The following is a 13,743-nucleotide window of genomic DNA, read 5'->3' as shown; positions in this document are numbered from 1 at the left end:
ATAGATTTATTTGACAAATATTAGTATACTTGACTTGAAGTTACCTAAAACTTAGAAGCAATAAATCAAGACATGAAAGGAATCTTTCATACCTTAAAAAGCAAGTACTCACGTCATGGAAACTGTTATCCTAAAAAATTACAATATAAACTGAATTCAAACCTATAAAAGTATTTAAATTTATAAATGGTCTCTATTAAGAAAACCTAGGTAAGATGATTTGGAATAGAGAATCTAAGAGTAGGAAAGAATCTTACAGAAAATTTTGTATAACTTTTTCAGTTTTTAAAGAAACCTAATTCAGAGAAATCAAGTCACTTGCCTAAGGTTACACAGAAAGTAATAAAGCAGGGGCAAAGCAAAGTTCAAGATTTTCTTAATCTAGAGTACTTTCATTTTGGTGCTCACAACACCAAGAGAATGGTAAAAAAAAAATTTTATGAATGCAAGAGAATGGTAAAAAAAAACTAATCCTCAAAATTATGTCATGTGATAGGTACTATTACTGTCTACATTTTTATTGAGGAAATGAAGACTGACTCTCAGAAGATAAGTAAACTGCCCAAGGTTTACATTTCATAGCAGTGCTAGATACTGAACCCTGCTTCTACTAACTTCAAAGCCATGCCCTTAATTGCTACATTGTGCCACAGTTTCCATATACTCTTCCAGCTGGGTGACCTTGAGTTGTTACTTAACCTCTCTGAACTTCCTAGTGTTGGGAGAACAAACCCACCAAGAGATCATTTTAACATAATATGAGAAGTGCAACATTGAAATACAAAATAGCATTGGCTGCTCTAGAAATTTGGAAGCATACAGAAAGATAAATTATGGATAGACTTGAATGTAGGTGTATAATGTTTGGCCTTGACCACTTAGGCATCTGTTGCTGAAATATTAAAAGGAGTTGATGAAGTATTTTAGGAAGATTAATCTGTGGTTGAGGGAGCACAAGAGTGGAGACCAGGAGATTAATTGAGAAGTATAAAATGGTATGGATCCTGAAGTAGGATAGTGGCAGTGGAAAACAAAAAGGACAGATGTGGGATGCTGTGAAAGAAGACTCAGTGGGACTTAATAGTTACTTCATATGGAGGGAATAGTTGATAATGACTGTCAAAGGAATTGTGGATGTTAAATTGAAGAACCTCGTTTAAGTTAAAAGTTTCTTTTTTTTTTTAAGATTTTATTTATTTATTTGACAGAGAGGGAAATAACAAGTAGGCAGAGATGCGGGCAGAGAGAGGGGGAAGCAGGCTCCCTGCTGAGCAGAGAGCCCGATGCAGGGCTCGATGCCGGGCTCGATCCCAGGACCCTGGGATCATGAACTGAGTCGAAGGCAGAGGCTTTAACCCACAGAGCCACCCAGGCACCCCAAGTTAAAAGTTTCTTATGTATCTCATTATTATTAATGGATTATCTACATGTAGGTAATTTAATAAATGACTTGTTGATTATTTCAGCTGTCACATAAAGATTAATATGTCTGCCTTCCTTAGATTTGTGGAAGCCCTTTGAAATATATAGTATAGAGTTAATTGTGTGTTAGATACTTAGCTAAGCACACTTGATACTAAAATGAAAAACAAGATAGGCACTGCCTTCAGTGGTCTTACAGTCTAGCATTCCTTATCTAATATTTTAGATTTGTAGCTTTATTACTTCATAATAATCAAACATTTTCATCATCCATGAGTGTGAGCATTTAAACAATCATGTAATTCTCCGTGCAAGCAGTATCGCCCTTAAGGGGGTGAAGATTATTTTGGGGGGGTGAAAAAAACTGTACTCTTCCATATGTAAAACACAGATATACATATAGGACATAAAAGGATATACAATATATGGTGGTATTAAAACTTCATCGACGGGGGCTATTATGAAAAAAAAAGTCTAAAAAGTCTCCTCTGTGGTGAGAGGGTGCTAATGAAAGTTTCAAAAACTAAGCTAAATTTATTGCAGTTATAGTTATCAAGGGCTTTTAAAGGGAACAGATCCTTTAATTCCTTAGCCAACTAGTTAAAAAATTCAGATTTTTGACAATTAAGATTTTTCCATGTATTTCACATATAGGTATATGTTGTTGGAGGCTATGATGGACAAAACAGACTTAGCAGCGTAGAATGTTATGATTCCTTTTCAAATCGATGGACTGAAGTTGCTCCCCTTAAGGAAGCAGTGAGTTCTCCTGCTGTGACTAGCTGTGTAGGCAAATTGTTTGTGATTGGTGGAGGACCTGATGATAATACTTGTTCTGATAAGGTAAGCCATGTTCTCTTACAGAAATTACCAATTATGTATACGGGAAGAAAAATACAGAAAGCTTATCAAATAAATAGCAAGGTCCCTTAGTTTGAGGAGCCTTTTAAAAATTGTCTAGTACTTTATACTTTGGGGGGAAAACACAAAGTTTCAAGTTACTGAAGTGAAGTCCTAATATATCTAACAATTTTTTGTAAAAAGCATTATTTAATCTTTTTGAAACAAAACTAATCTCAGCATGGGATATTCTACTAAATAGTTTTAAACCTTTTCCTGCTACAGTCTGTAAAATCAAAAAATTACTCACAAAAAACACAGTTGGGAAGTGAATTAGCAGAGGATAAGATACAGTAACTACACTGCTTCTACTGGGTCATCTTCTGCATACTTTATAAGTATTTTTTAGAGCAAAAAAGAGGAAGAGAAACATCTATAATGTCAATAGAGGACAGCTCAGAGTTGCTGCAGTTCATTGAATCCCTGGGACAAAAGAATATTTGCCTTCCTGACACCTTAGAAAATACTGTTATTCTGGAAACTACTGTCTGATGCCAAACTGTTTAGCAATTGTTAACTAAATTTTGTCAATCAATTATTTATTGATTTTATTTATTTGAGAGAGGACACGGGGAGGAGCATGGGGAGAAGGACAAGCAGACTCCATGCTGAGCACAAAGCCCAGTGCAGACTCCATCTCACAACCCTGAGATCATGACCTGAGCTGAAACTAGGAGTCAGACACCTAACTGACTGAGCCACCCAGGCGCCCAGTCAGTTATCTTTTTAATTAAATTTAATATAATGTGGTAAAATGTTACTATTTTAGAATTCAGAATTTGTGATCATTCAGAGTATACTGAAGTTTCCTGTGTTCTTTTGCAGAAAGGACTTCCTAAAAGCGTAAAGAAATTGTATTCAGATTGAGGCATAGTTATCCTGTATGACACAATTTTTTAAAAATCTGGACTGTTGGGGCACCTGGATAGCTCAGTTAAGTGTCCAGCTCTTGATTTCAGCTCAGGTCATGATCTCAGGCTGTGAAATCAAGCTCCACATTGGGCTCCATGTTCAGCAGGGAGTCTGCTTGAGATTCTCTCTCTCCCTCTGTTTTTCCCTCTTGCACCCCAACTCATGTACATTCTCTCCTCTTTTCTCTCTCTAAAATAAATCTTAAAAAAAAAAAATGTAGACTGTTTAGTGGAAATAAGTAAAGAAAACCTACCATGATAGTGTAGTATCCATTCATCCTGGAAACAACTTGTGTTTATTATTCTATTCTGCTTGATAGTAATAAATTTGCATTTCTTTTGAAAATTTTATAATTCAGGCATTTCTCTATCAAGCTAACCTCTCTTAATTCTGTGAATTAATGTGAATTAATGTAATTAATGGGATTTCATTTTTAATTGTGTTTCTATATATTGGTAGACTTTTATTAAGTAAATTAGCATTTTGGTTTAGAAATTTCAATAAAATATTTCTATATATTACTAGGTTCAATCTTATGATCCAGAAACCAATTCTTGGCTACTTCGTGCAGCTATCCCAATTGCCAAGAGGTGTATAACAGCTGTATCCTTAAACAACTTGATATATGTTGCTGGTGGGTTGACCAAGGCAATATACTGCTATGATCCAGTTGAAGATTACTGGATGCATGTACAGAATACATTCAGCCGACAGGTAATGACATAAAATAGTCCAAAAGAGAAATCAAACTAGGAGGGACCAAATACATGACCATTATAAATATACTGTAATTTCACTGTTAATATCATTCATGCATGCTGGAATTATTTCATAATTTTTAAAACCACATAAAGCATATGGTATTCCTGTTTTAAACTTGTTTCAGGGAATTGTTTTATTGAAATACCTTATTTTCTACCATCCCATGGTGAAGCAGCCATTGCACTTGGGCTGGTAGTTTTTTTTTTTCCCTTGACCTCTTTCAGAATCTACTCCAGTCCTTATCCCTATCTCTTACATATTTTCAAAGAGAAGAAATGCTCCCAAACTGGTTTCTTTCCTTCTGTGGTTTTATTGTGAAAGAAATGGTTGGGGGCACCTGGGGGCTCAGTCATTAAGTGTCGCCTTCAGATCAGGTCATGATCCCAGGATCCTGGGATCGAGCACTGCATTGGGCTCCCTGCTCAGCAGGAAGCCTGCTTCTCCCTCTCCTGCTCCCCCTGCTTGTGTTCCCTCTCCCACTGTGCCTCTCTCTGTCAAATAAGTAAAATCTTAAAAAAGAAAGAAAGAAATGGCTGGACTTAGGTCTCATCCATGCACACTACCTATACCCCTACTCCACCTCCACCCCTTGCCTCCCAAAAAGCCTCTGCTCAGCCTTTGATTCATGGCCCTACCCTCCTCCTAACCACCAAAATGCTTGATGGCTCTAATGCTGGAAATCTAGATCTACCAATGTACTAGTCTAGAGTTATTTTCTCAGAGGTCATTACTAATAATCTCCTCAGTCTCATCCATATTCTCTTATTTTTTCTGTCCAGCCCTTAAATATGGGTATTCCTTGAGTCTCTTTTCCCTGCCTGCTTCCTAGTTTATACTCCATTCCTGAGCGGTCACATTTATTGCCCAGTACTAATTTCAAATCTTTTATCTTCATTAAAGCCTCTCTCTCGTGCTCCAGACTCAAATTTCCAACTGCTTATTTGATTTTTTTTTAAAGATTTATTTTTTATTTATTTGACAGAGAGATCAGAAGTAGGCAGAGAGAGAGAGGCGGAAGCAGGCTCCCTGCCGAGCAGAAAGCCCAATGCAGGGCTCGATCCCAGGACCCTGAGATCATGACCTGAGCCGAAAGCAGAGGCTTAACCCACTGAGCCACTCAGGCGCCCCTATTTGATATTTTTTTTAAAGATTTTTTTATTTCTTTATTTCACAGACAGAGATCACAAGTAGGCAGAGAGGCAGGCAGAGAGAGAGGGGGAAGCAGGCTCCCTGCCGAGCTGAGAGCCCGATGCGGGGCTCGATCCCAGGACCCAGGGATCATGACCTGAGCAGAAGGCAGAGGCTTCAACCCACTGAGCCACCCAGGCGCCCCAGCTTATTTGATATTTTTTATGATGTCCCAAGAGTTCAAACTTAAAACAGAATTCACCTTCTTCCCTGAGCCTACTTTTTCTGTTTCTAAACAACCTAGTGAATGGAAAACCTAGTGAATGGAAAGGAGTAATTCTACTCCTCTTTGAAGGACCACTTCATAGTTACAACAAACTGCAGTTTCCTGTTTAGGATTGATCTTCCTTACTCACACAACACTTCTGGCACTAGATATGTGGATTTATTCCCACACCAACCAATTCTCCATCTCCTGCCGAATGTCTTACAGTTCAGTTCAGTTCCAACACTATCTGCCTGGAGTTAGCGCCAGATTCCACAGGTTGAGGGCTCCATTCTGCTCCGTTCTCCAGCAGACTGCCACTGCTTCTGACGCCAACCACTAGTTACAGCTTGTGCCCCAGTACTTTTGACTGACTGGCTCTAAATTAACATTCCCACAACCCCCTCCCTGGGTTCAGTAATTTGCTAGAACAGCTCACAGAAATTAGGGAAATACTTGTGTTTATCAGTTTATTACATAATAAAGGATATCATAAAGGATACAGATGAAGTGGCACATAGGGTGAGGTCCAAAAGAGTCCCAAGCACAGGAGCTTCTGTCCTGGAGCTGACGTGTACCACCCTCCTAGCACATGGATATGTTCACTAACCCAGAAGCTGTTTGTATCCTGTATTGGGGGAATTTTTATGGAGGCTTCATCATGTAGTTATTAATGTAATTTCCAGCCCCTTTCCCCTCTCCAGAGAATGGCAAGTGGGGATGAAAGTTTTAAGATGATAATTATGGCTTGATCTTCTTGGTGACTAGCCCTCCCATCCAGAAGCCTACCAACAATCGCCTCCTTAGAACAAAAGACTTATCACTTGGGAAATTCCAAGGGATTTAGGAGCTCTGTATCAGGAACTAGGAGCAAGACCAATATGTATTTTTCTATTATTTCATACCTAGACTTAATTTCTTAGAGATACCTCACTTTCTCCTAAATTGAATCCAGTATATCAGTTCTGTGTCCTCAAGAGTGTTTCCTATTCTTTTCCATTCCTGTAGTTCCTGCTTTTGTTCAAGTTCTTACCAGTTCTCCCCTAAACAAAAATAATAATATTCTAATTAGTGTTCTTTAATGTCTTGCTTCTCTCTCCCATTTTGCCACTGGTTATTTTCCCATAATTCTTATTATGTTTCTCCTCTGATTGGAAACATACTGAATAAAATCCAAGTTTCCCCCACTTCATTCTAGGCCTTCTATCGTCTGACCTCTGCTTGTCTCTTCAGATTCACTTTCTGCAACTTCATCCCAATTATGTTAAGTGTCTGTTAAATTGCATTTGCTCTATAGAGCCTACGTGTTCTTGCCTTGGTTCATGATGACCTCTCAGACTCTAATGTCTTTTCTATCTTCTCTACTTGTAATTCTACTCCTCTTCAAAAGACCATTTCATAGTTACAACAAACTGCAGTTTCCCTGTTCAGGATTGATCTCCTTCTTTTCTGATCTGTCACTGCACTTGCATTTATATTATGGCAGTCATAATCTGTTATGGGTATAAATGTTTATTTCCATACCAGAATTCCATCTTCTTGAGAATACTGTTTTTTCTAACTCATTTTCTATGTATCTTGCATTAATTGGTGCTCAGTAAATATTTATTGAATAAGTAAACAAATGAGACAGTGCAGTAACAAGGGACCTGATTTTAAGAGTCTTATATGCAAGATGTGTAAGAGATATAGACTGTAAAGAAAATGAATAGGGTTTGAATGTAACACCGGTTTTCCAAAGTTTTTGACATTGAGGTATAATCTCTAATTAGTAATGTATTCAAAGTAACATTGCCTCAGCCAATGAAAGGGACATAATAAGACCTTCATGGTACAGAGGGAATATAATATGACCTTCAGCTTCATGGTACAGAGGGAATATAATCTTCTATCCCTCATATATCACAGTTAAGTAAAAATGAATCACATTTCTCTAGCTGAGTGGCCTCTCCTGGAAAGGACAGTCCGTAGAGCTGAGGTGTGCCCTACCATATAGAAACCCATATTATAGTCACATTCATCTGTGTGACAAGTGTTTACACTTATAAATTTTTTTTAAGTAAACTGTACCCCCAACATGGGGCTTAAACTCCCAGCCTTGAGATCAAGAGTCACATGCTTTGCTAACTGAGCCAGCCAGATGCCCCAATTTCTGAATTCTTTAATGAAAGCTAATCTTTATTGGCTTATAGTGGGTATTTTTTTAAAGGATTTTATTTATTTATTTGACAGAGAGAGAGACAGCGAGAAAGGGAACACAAGTGGGGGAGTGGGCAAGGGAGAAGCAGACTTCCCACTGAGCAAGGAGCCTGATGTGGGGCTTGATCCCAGGACCCTGGGATCGTGACCTGAGCCGAAGGCAAACACTTAACGACTGAGCCCCCTAGGTGCCCCTTACAGTGGATATTTTAAAGTACAATGCATTTTCTTTTTTTTTTTTTTTTTTAAGATTTATTTATTTATTTATTTGACAGAAATCACAAGTACGTGGAGAGGAAGGCAGAGAGAGAGAGGAGGAAGCAGGCTCCCCGCTGAGCAGAGAGCCCGATGCGGGGCTCGATCCCAGAACCCTGGGATCATGACCTGAGCCGAAGGCAGAGGCTTTAACCCACTGAGCCACCCAGGTGCCCCAAAAGTACAATGCATTTTCACCAAGAAGTACTGTTCATTCAGAACTTGACTATGCTATAGAAAATGATAACAATTTAGGAAGATAATTTCCAGCATCTATCATAATGCAGGGTATATAATGAATATATTTCTAACTACATGGTTGAGATAAAGCTATGAAAAAGCAACAGGACAAATGGTACATTTTTTTCTAATTAATAACAGTGACTTTGAAAATTTCAAAGGAAAAACACTTAGCTCAGAAGTATATTAAATCTATGATGACAAAATCATTGAAATCCAAATCAAATATTCTACGTCAAATTTCTTGAAGCAAAAAATACTGAGATTTCTGGGATTATCTTTTCTCCTCAGTCCATTCTTACTACCAGTACCCCTAAGTATATCTGTGTAGGGGCGCCTGGGTGGCTCAGTCAGTTGAGCGTCTGTCTTCGGCTTAGATCATGGTCCGAGGGTCCTGGGATCCAAGGCCCACATCGAGCCATGAATCGGGCTCTCTGCTCAGCAGTAAGCCTGCTGCTCTTTCTTCCTCTGCTGCTTCCCCTGCTTGTACTCTCTCTCTCTGTCAAATAGGTAAGTAAAATCTTAAAAAAGATCTTAAAATCCTTAAAAAAGAATCGAAGAATATCTTTGTAAGCATTATTGATAGGTAATTTTTGAACCATCTTTAAGTGTTTGCCTACCATTTAATGCTATAGGTGAAAAAGGGAAAATCAACTGTAATTTCCTATTAGACAGGTTTTTGAGTCAAACTTTTTTCTTTTTTCTTTTTTTTTAAAGATTTATTTATTTATTTGGCAGACAGAGATCACAAGTAGGCAGAGAGCCAGGCAGAGAGAGAGAGGAGGAAGCAGGCTCTCAGTCGAGCAGAGAACCCGATGTGGGGCTCAATCCCAGCACCCTGAGATCATGACCTGAGCCGAAGGCAGAGGCTTTAACCCACTGAGCCACCCAGGTGCCCCAAGTCAAACTTTTTTCAAATGCTTAGAATATTAAGTGGCAAAAAAAGCTGAAAAAAAAAAATGAACTCTTTGTTGCAGATCTAATGGACCTAATGCAGCCTTTTTCTGTTTCTGTCCCTTACTGTGTCCATGCCTCTTGACTCTTCATAATCCCCAAAAGCCACAGCTTGCTATTTTCAACATATTTTGCTTTTTAAACTTTTTTCAGGAATATCCTTGGAAAAATTGTGGAATTTTTTTTAGGTCCGTGATAAAGTTTGTTCAATCCCTCTTCAGCAGCCCAGGTATTTAAACTGTCATTAAAGTTTAGAATAATAAATGAAAAAATCTGACTTTGTTTATTGTTGGAATTTTAACATTTAATCATTAAGCATTATAAAAAATAATAATTAAGGGGAGGGCTTCTCTTTTTTTTAATACTAGGATCATGTCTCGTTCCAATCTTGAAAAATAACATTAAAACTTCATGTGGTGGGGCACCTGGCTGGGCTTGGTCAGGAGAGTATTCAACTCCTGATCTCAGGGTTGTGAATTCGACCCCCATGTTGGGTTTAGAGATTACTTAGAAAAATAAAATCTTAAAAAAAATTTTTCATGTAAAAGGGCGCCTGGGTGGCTCAGTGGGTTAAGCCTCTGCCTTCGGCTCAGGTCATGATCTCAGGGTCCTGGGATCGAGTCCCGCATCAGGCTCTCTGCTCGGCAGAGAGCCTGCTTCCTCCTCTCTCTGCCTGCCTCCTCCTCTCTCTGCCTGCCTCTCTGCCTACTTGTGATCTCTCTCTCTGTCAAATAAATAAATAAAAATCTTTAAAAAAATTTCATGTATTGATAATTTTTCCATTTTTTTAAAAGATTTTATTTATTTATTTGACAGATCACAAGTAGGCAGAGAGGCAGGTAGAGAGAGAAGGGGAAGCAGGCTCCCTGCTGAGCAGAGAGCCCAATGTGGGGCTCGATCCCAGGACCCTGAGATCATGACCTGAGCCAAAGGCAGAGGTTTATTAACCCACTGAGCCACCCAGGCGCCCCAATTTTTCCATTAAAAAAAAAAGACTTTATTTGACACAGAGAGAGAGAGCACACAAGCAGGGGGAGCAGCAGAGAATGAGGGAGAAGCAGGCTTTCTGCTGAGCAGGAAGCCCAACATGGGGCTTGATCCCAGAACCCTGGGAGTTGAAGGCAGACGCTTACTGACTGAGGCACCCAGGCGCGCCCCAATAAATTAGTTTTCTTTCTAGCTGTCACAACTTTTGAGATTCTAATAGAGTGAAATAAGCTACTGTATCTAATACAAGTAATTTCCTGATATGAAGGAATAACTGATTTCAAGGTTGCTTGCTTCATTTATTTCTGAGCATTATTACCTGAAATGACATTGTAATAAGATCCTATAATCATAATAGTTTAAGAATCATCATTAAAGTGACTAAGGTTCAATACTGTAGGCTAGGTTCCATCTGAAAACTGAGGATGATACAGTTTTTTATTGTATTCAGAACTTTTTAGAGTTTATAGAAAGAGCTCACTGTGCTTTAGATGAAAAATGTAGTTTGGCACATAATTGGTATAATTCATGGGTGTTATTCCAGATAAAAGTTTGTCATTCATTAATGATAATGGGGCAAGTTATTCTGGGTATGTGTAAACTCTCATATAGGTACTTTCAAGTACTCATGAATTCTTTTAGACCTGAAGATACTACCTTCTGTTATATAAGTCTACCAAGATTTAATTTCTTCTTTAGGAGCAAAACTTAGGGGTTCCTGGGTGGCTCAGTCAGTTAAGCATCTGCCTTCAGCTCCAGTCCTGATCTCAGGGTTCTGGGATCAAGCCCCATGTTGGGTTCCCCGCTCACCCAAGAGTCTGCTTCTCCCTCTCCCTCCACTCCCTCCCCACCTGCTCATGCTCACTCTTTCAAATAAATAAATAAAATCTTAAAAAAAAAAAAAGAGCAAAACTTATATACACAGCAAATCTAGTTAAGTAAAAATGTTTATTGTACTGATTGGTAGAACCCATCTCATTGTTATATAGGAACAGGATGATAGTAATTTGCAATAACTTTCTGAATTAAAGTAATTGAATAATTAAAATAATGTAAATAGAATGTTTGACCTGCAGCATAACCAGATCCAGGAAATAGGGAGACAGTTTTAGTGTAATTTCTTTCTTGGAAGAATCACCCTCATCCTTGCAAGAATATTTGCTTCTTATAGTAATTATGTTATTGACAGAGAAGAGTAAATTTCAGCTAAGAATCCCATTTTGTGCAAAGGTAAAATATTATTGGGGGAGTTTATATAACCCAGCCAAGGCCCCTAATAACAGTGCTTTGTTAATTTGTTTTTGAGTCTTTCTCTCATTCATTCATTCAGCTTGTGGGTAATCCCACATAATGAATAATGTTCCTACTCCTTGGTCATGTAATAGCCACTTGCTGTAATAAAGGACCTCCCTGTAATAGGAGAAGCAAGCCACACTCTTCAAAAATATTTTTGTTCAACTACTGTTAAGTTAAAACCCTTCTTTCAGTCCACTACTCCCACTTCACCTCCTGCGTCTTGGCCCCAGTCATAACATATATTTTATTTTAACATTTCATTCATGCAAAATTATCTAGCACTCACACACAGAGCAGGAGTTCAACAAAAGGGAGCTTATTTCATGACTTTTGTCTGCTAAAGCATGTCTTATTTTACTTTTCAGCTTGCTACTAAATCCCTTGCCTTCCAGAGTTAATTTTTTTTTTTTTTATGTATTTGGTTCAACAGGAAAACTGTGGTATGTCTGTGTGTAATGGTAAAATATATATCCTGGGTGGAAGACGGGAAAATGGAGAAGCCACAGACACTATTCTCTGTTATGATCCTGCAACAAGTATCATCACAGGGGTGGCTGCAATGCCCAGGCCAGTGTCCTATCATGGCTGTGTGACTATACATAGATACAATGAAAAATGCTTTAAGCTCTAAAGCCAGGATACCTCACCCAAGAAGCCACACTGATCCAAGATAAGAGGTTTTAAGAACTCCAGAGTGGGAACTTGACATATCTCCTTTTGTGCCATGTACACAAAAAAGTAAAGATAATAATTGTGGTGCCTTTCCCCCTGAAATATCGATCTTTCAAACTATAAGAAAGTCTTTCCTGTAATTGGAAAAAAAAATTTTGTTGTTGAAGGTAATAGTGGTTATTTGCTTGGGTTTTGAGAGTGTACCTTTGTAAGTATTTGTAAGAAATTCATGTGGAATAGGAAATAATGTCTGCCTGTGTAACCTTTAGGAATTTCTGAATGGTTTCTCCATTTATATACGTTTATCTGTAAGCCTGTATATTCCTTATTTTGTCATATATGTATAGAAAATTGCATGACTTAGGCTTCATTTAGGTTAAATCACATAATGCTTAGAATGCTTACAAAGGGGAGAAATCAGTTTAAAAAATCTTTTTCACTAAAAATACATCCAAACTGATAAATTTTATTGAAGGTTTTTTTCAATAACTGATAAAAATTTAATGACAGCAATTTGAATATGATAAAATACTGAATTATCATGACTTCTTAGAATTGCTGTCTTATATTAAACCTATTTTTGGAAGAACATTGGGTAGGAGATAGAAAAGCCAGTGCCCCTAAAGTGGGGAGTAAAATTATAGGTTAATTCCTAAGAAAAATTATGTAAGACCTTGAAGGGAAAAATAACCCACTGTGGCTCTCAAAATACCTCTGTATCATCTCTAAATCCTCTTAAGGAACACCTTTTTAGAACCTGGCAAGAGAGTTGAAATCCATTTTGCAATATTATTTTATGGAAAACAGGGAAAAATTTTCTCCCTAGCCCAGTAGGGTTTGACTTCATTAGTATGGTGCTTTGGGAGAGGACCTCTTCCCTCATTATCCTCCTTTCCAGTGAACAGGTAAAAATCTTGGAGTCTCCACGCTTGAGTTATCTTTAAAGGATAAAGGCGGGACCACCTGTCAATGGGTCCATTTTTCTTTTAAAATTAGCTATCAAAAAAAACCTAATAGTGGTATTTGCAGTCTTTGAAGATAAATCTTTCAGTTGGTACCCATTGTGGAAAATACTGGTCAACATTCTCAAATTGCCTTTGTCTAGATTTTTCAACTCTAGTTGATAAGCTTACTAGTTTTCAGTGAGGAATGTAAAATGTTTTCTAAGGCAAATGGAATGACAGGAACTGTAGAATAAGTGATTACTGTTATTCCTGGGTGAACAGACATAATTTACAACATTTTAGGGATATTCCAGGGATGTTCCGGGTAGCCTGCTGGATTTCGACTGCCCAGGCACTATTGTTGTCTCAGATCATAATTATATACTCTTTGTCACAGGAGAGATGATGCAAATGTGTGATCACAGTACCACCAGATATCTGTTAAAACTAAGTTAGTAATAAAAAATCTAACATAGATAAATCATTTTGTTTTCTCATCTTAGGATGATACAGAGATTTCTAATAAACTGTATGGCATCAGCATCAGTTTAGCTGGAATCTGAATTCTGAGGAAAACTCTAAAGATCTTATAAATGTTTAGGGAATTAAATTTTTCAAATCATAATTTGAAATGACATGTACCTTTTCCTGATAATTATCAGAGCAATTCAGGAAACAGTTTTCTATTGTTTTCATTGAAAAGACAATTGTAAATACAATTGGGATACTTGTTTTAATTCTGAAGTAAACATCTACTTCTGCATTATACCTTTTGTAGATAATGGAACCTATTTAGTCAGAGATTCT

The 13,743-nt window shown here is 37.7% G+C and overlaps 1 protein-coding gene across 2 annotated transcripts in view; it reads left to right on the top strand.

Moving 5' to 3' along the window:
- Window positions 1–12,149, top strand: part of LOC111150110 (kelch like family member 24) — a 42,782-nt gene extending 30,633 nt beyond the window's left edge. Inside the window, exons 6-9 of one of the 2 annotated variants that reach the window (XM_022507479.1) lie at window positions 2,077–2,265; window positions 3,760–3,948; window positions 9,191–9,266; window positions 11,751–11,834. In XM_022507479.1, the coding sequence (XP_022363187.1) occupies window positions 2,077–2,265; window positions 3,760–3,948; window positions 9,191–9,266; window positions 11,751–11,776 (480 nt within the window). In that variant the 3' untranslated portion in view covers window positions 11,777–11,834. Of the gene's footprint in view, window positions 1–2,076; window positions 2,266–3,759; window positions 3,949–9,190; window positions 9,267–11,750 lie in introns of both variants that reach the window. The other variant, XM_022507468.1, reaches the window with a different exon arrangement.
- The last annotated feature ends 1,594 nt before the right edge of the window (window positions 12,150–13,743 follow it).

Source organism: Enhydra lutris, unplaced genomic scaffold, assembly GCF_002288905.1.
Source record: "Enhydra lutris kenyoni isolate GAN:26980312 unplaced genomic scaffold, ASM228890v2 scaffoldscaffold2, whole genome shotgun sequence".
Lineage (NCBI taxonomy): Eukaryota > Metazoa > Chordata > Mammalia > Carnivora > Mustelidae > Enhydra > Enhydra lutris.
This window is presented reverse-complemented; position numbering and strand designations above follow the sequence as displayed.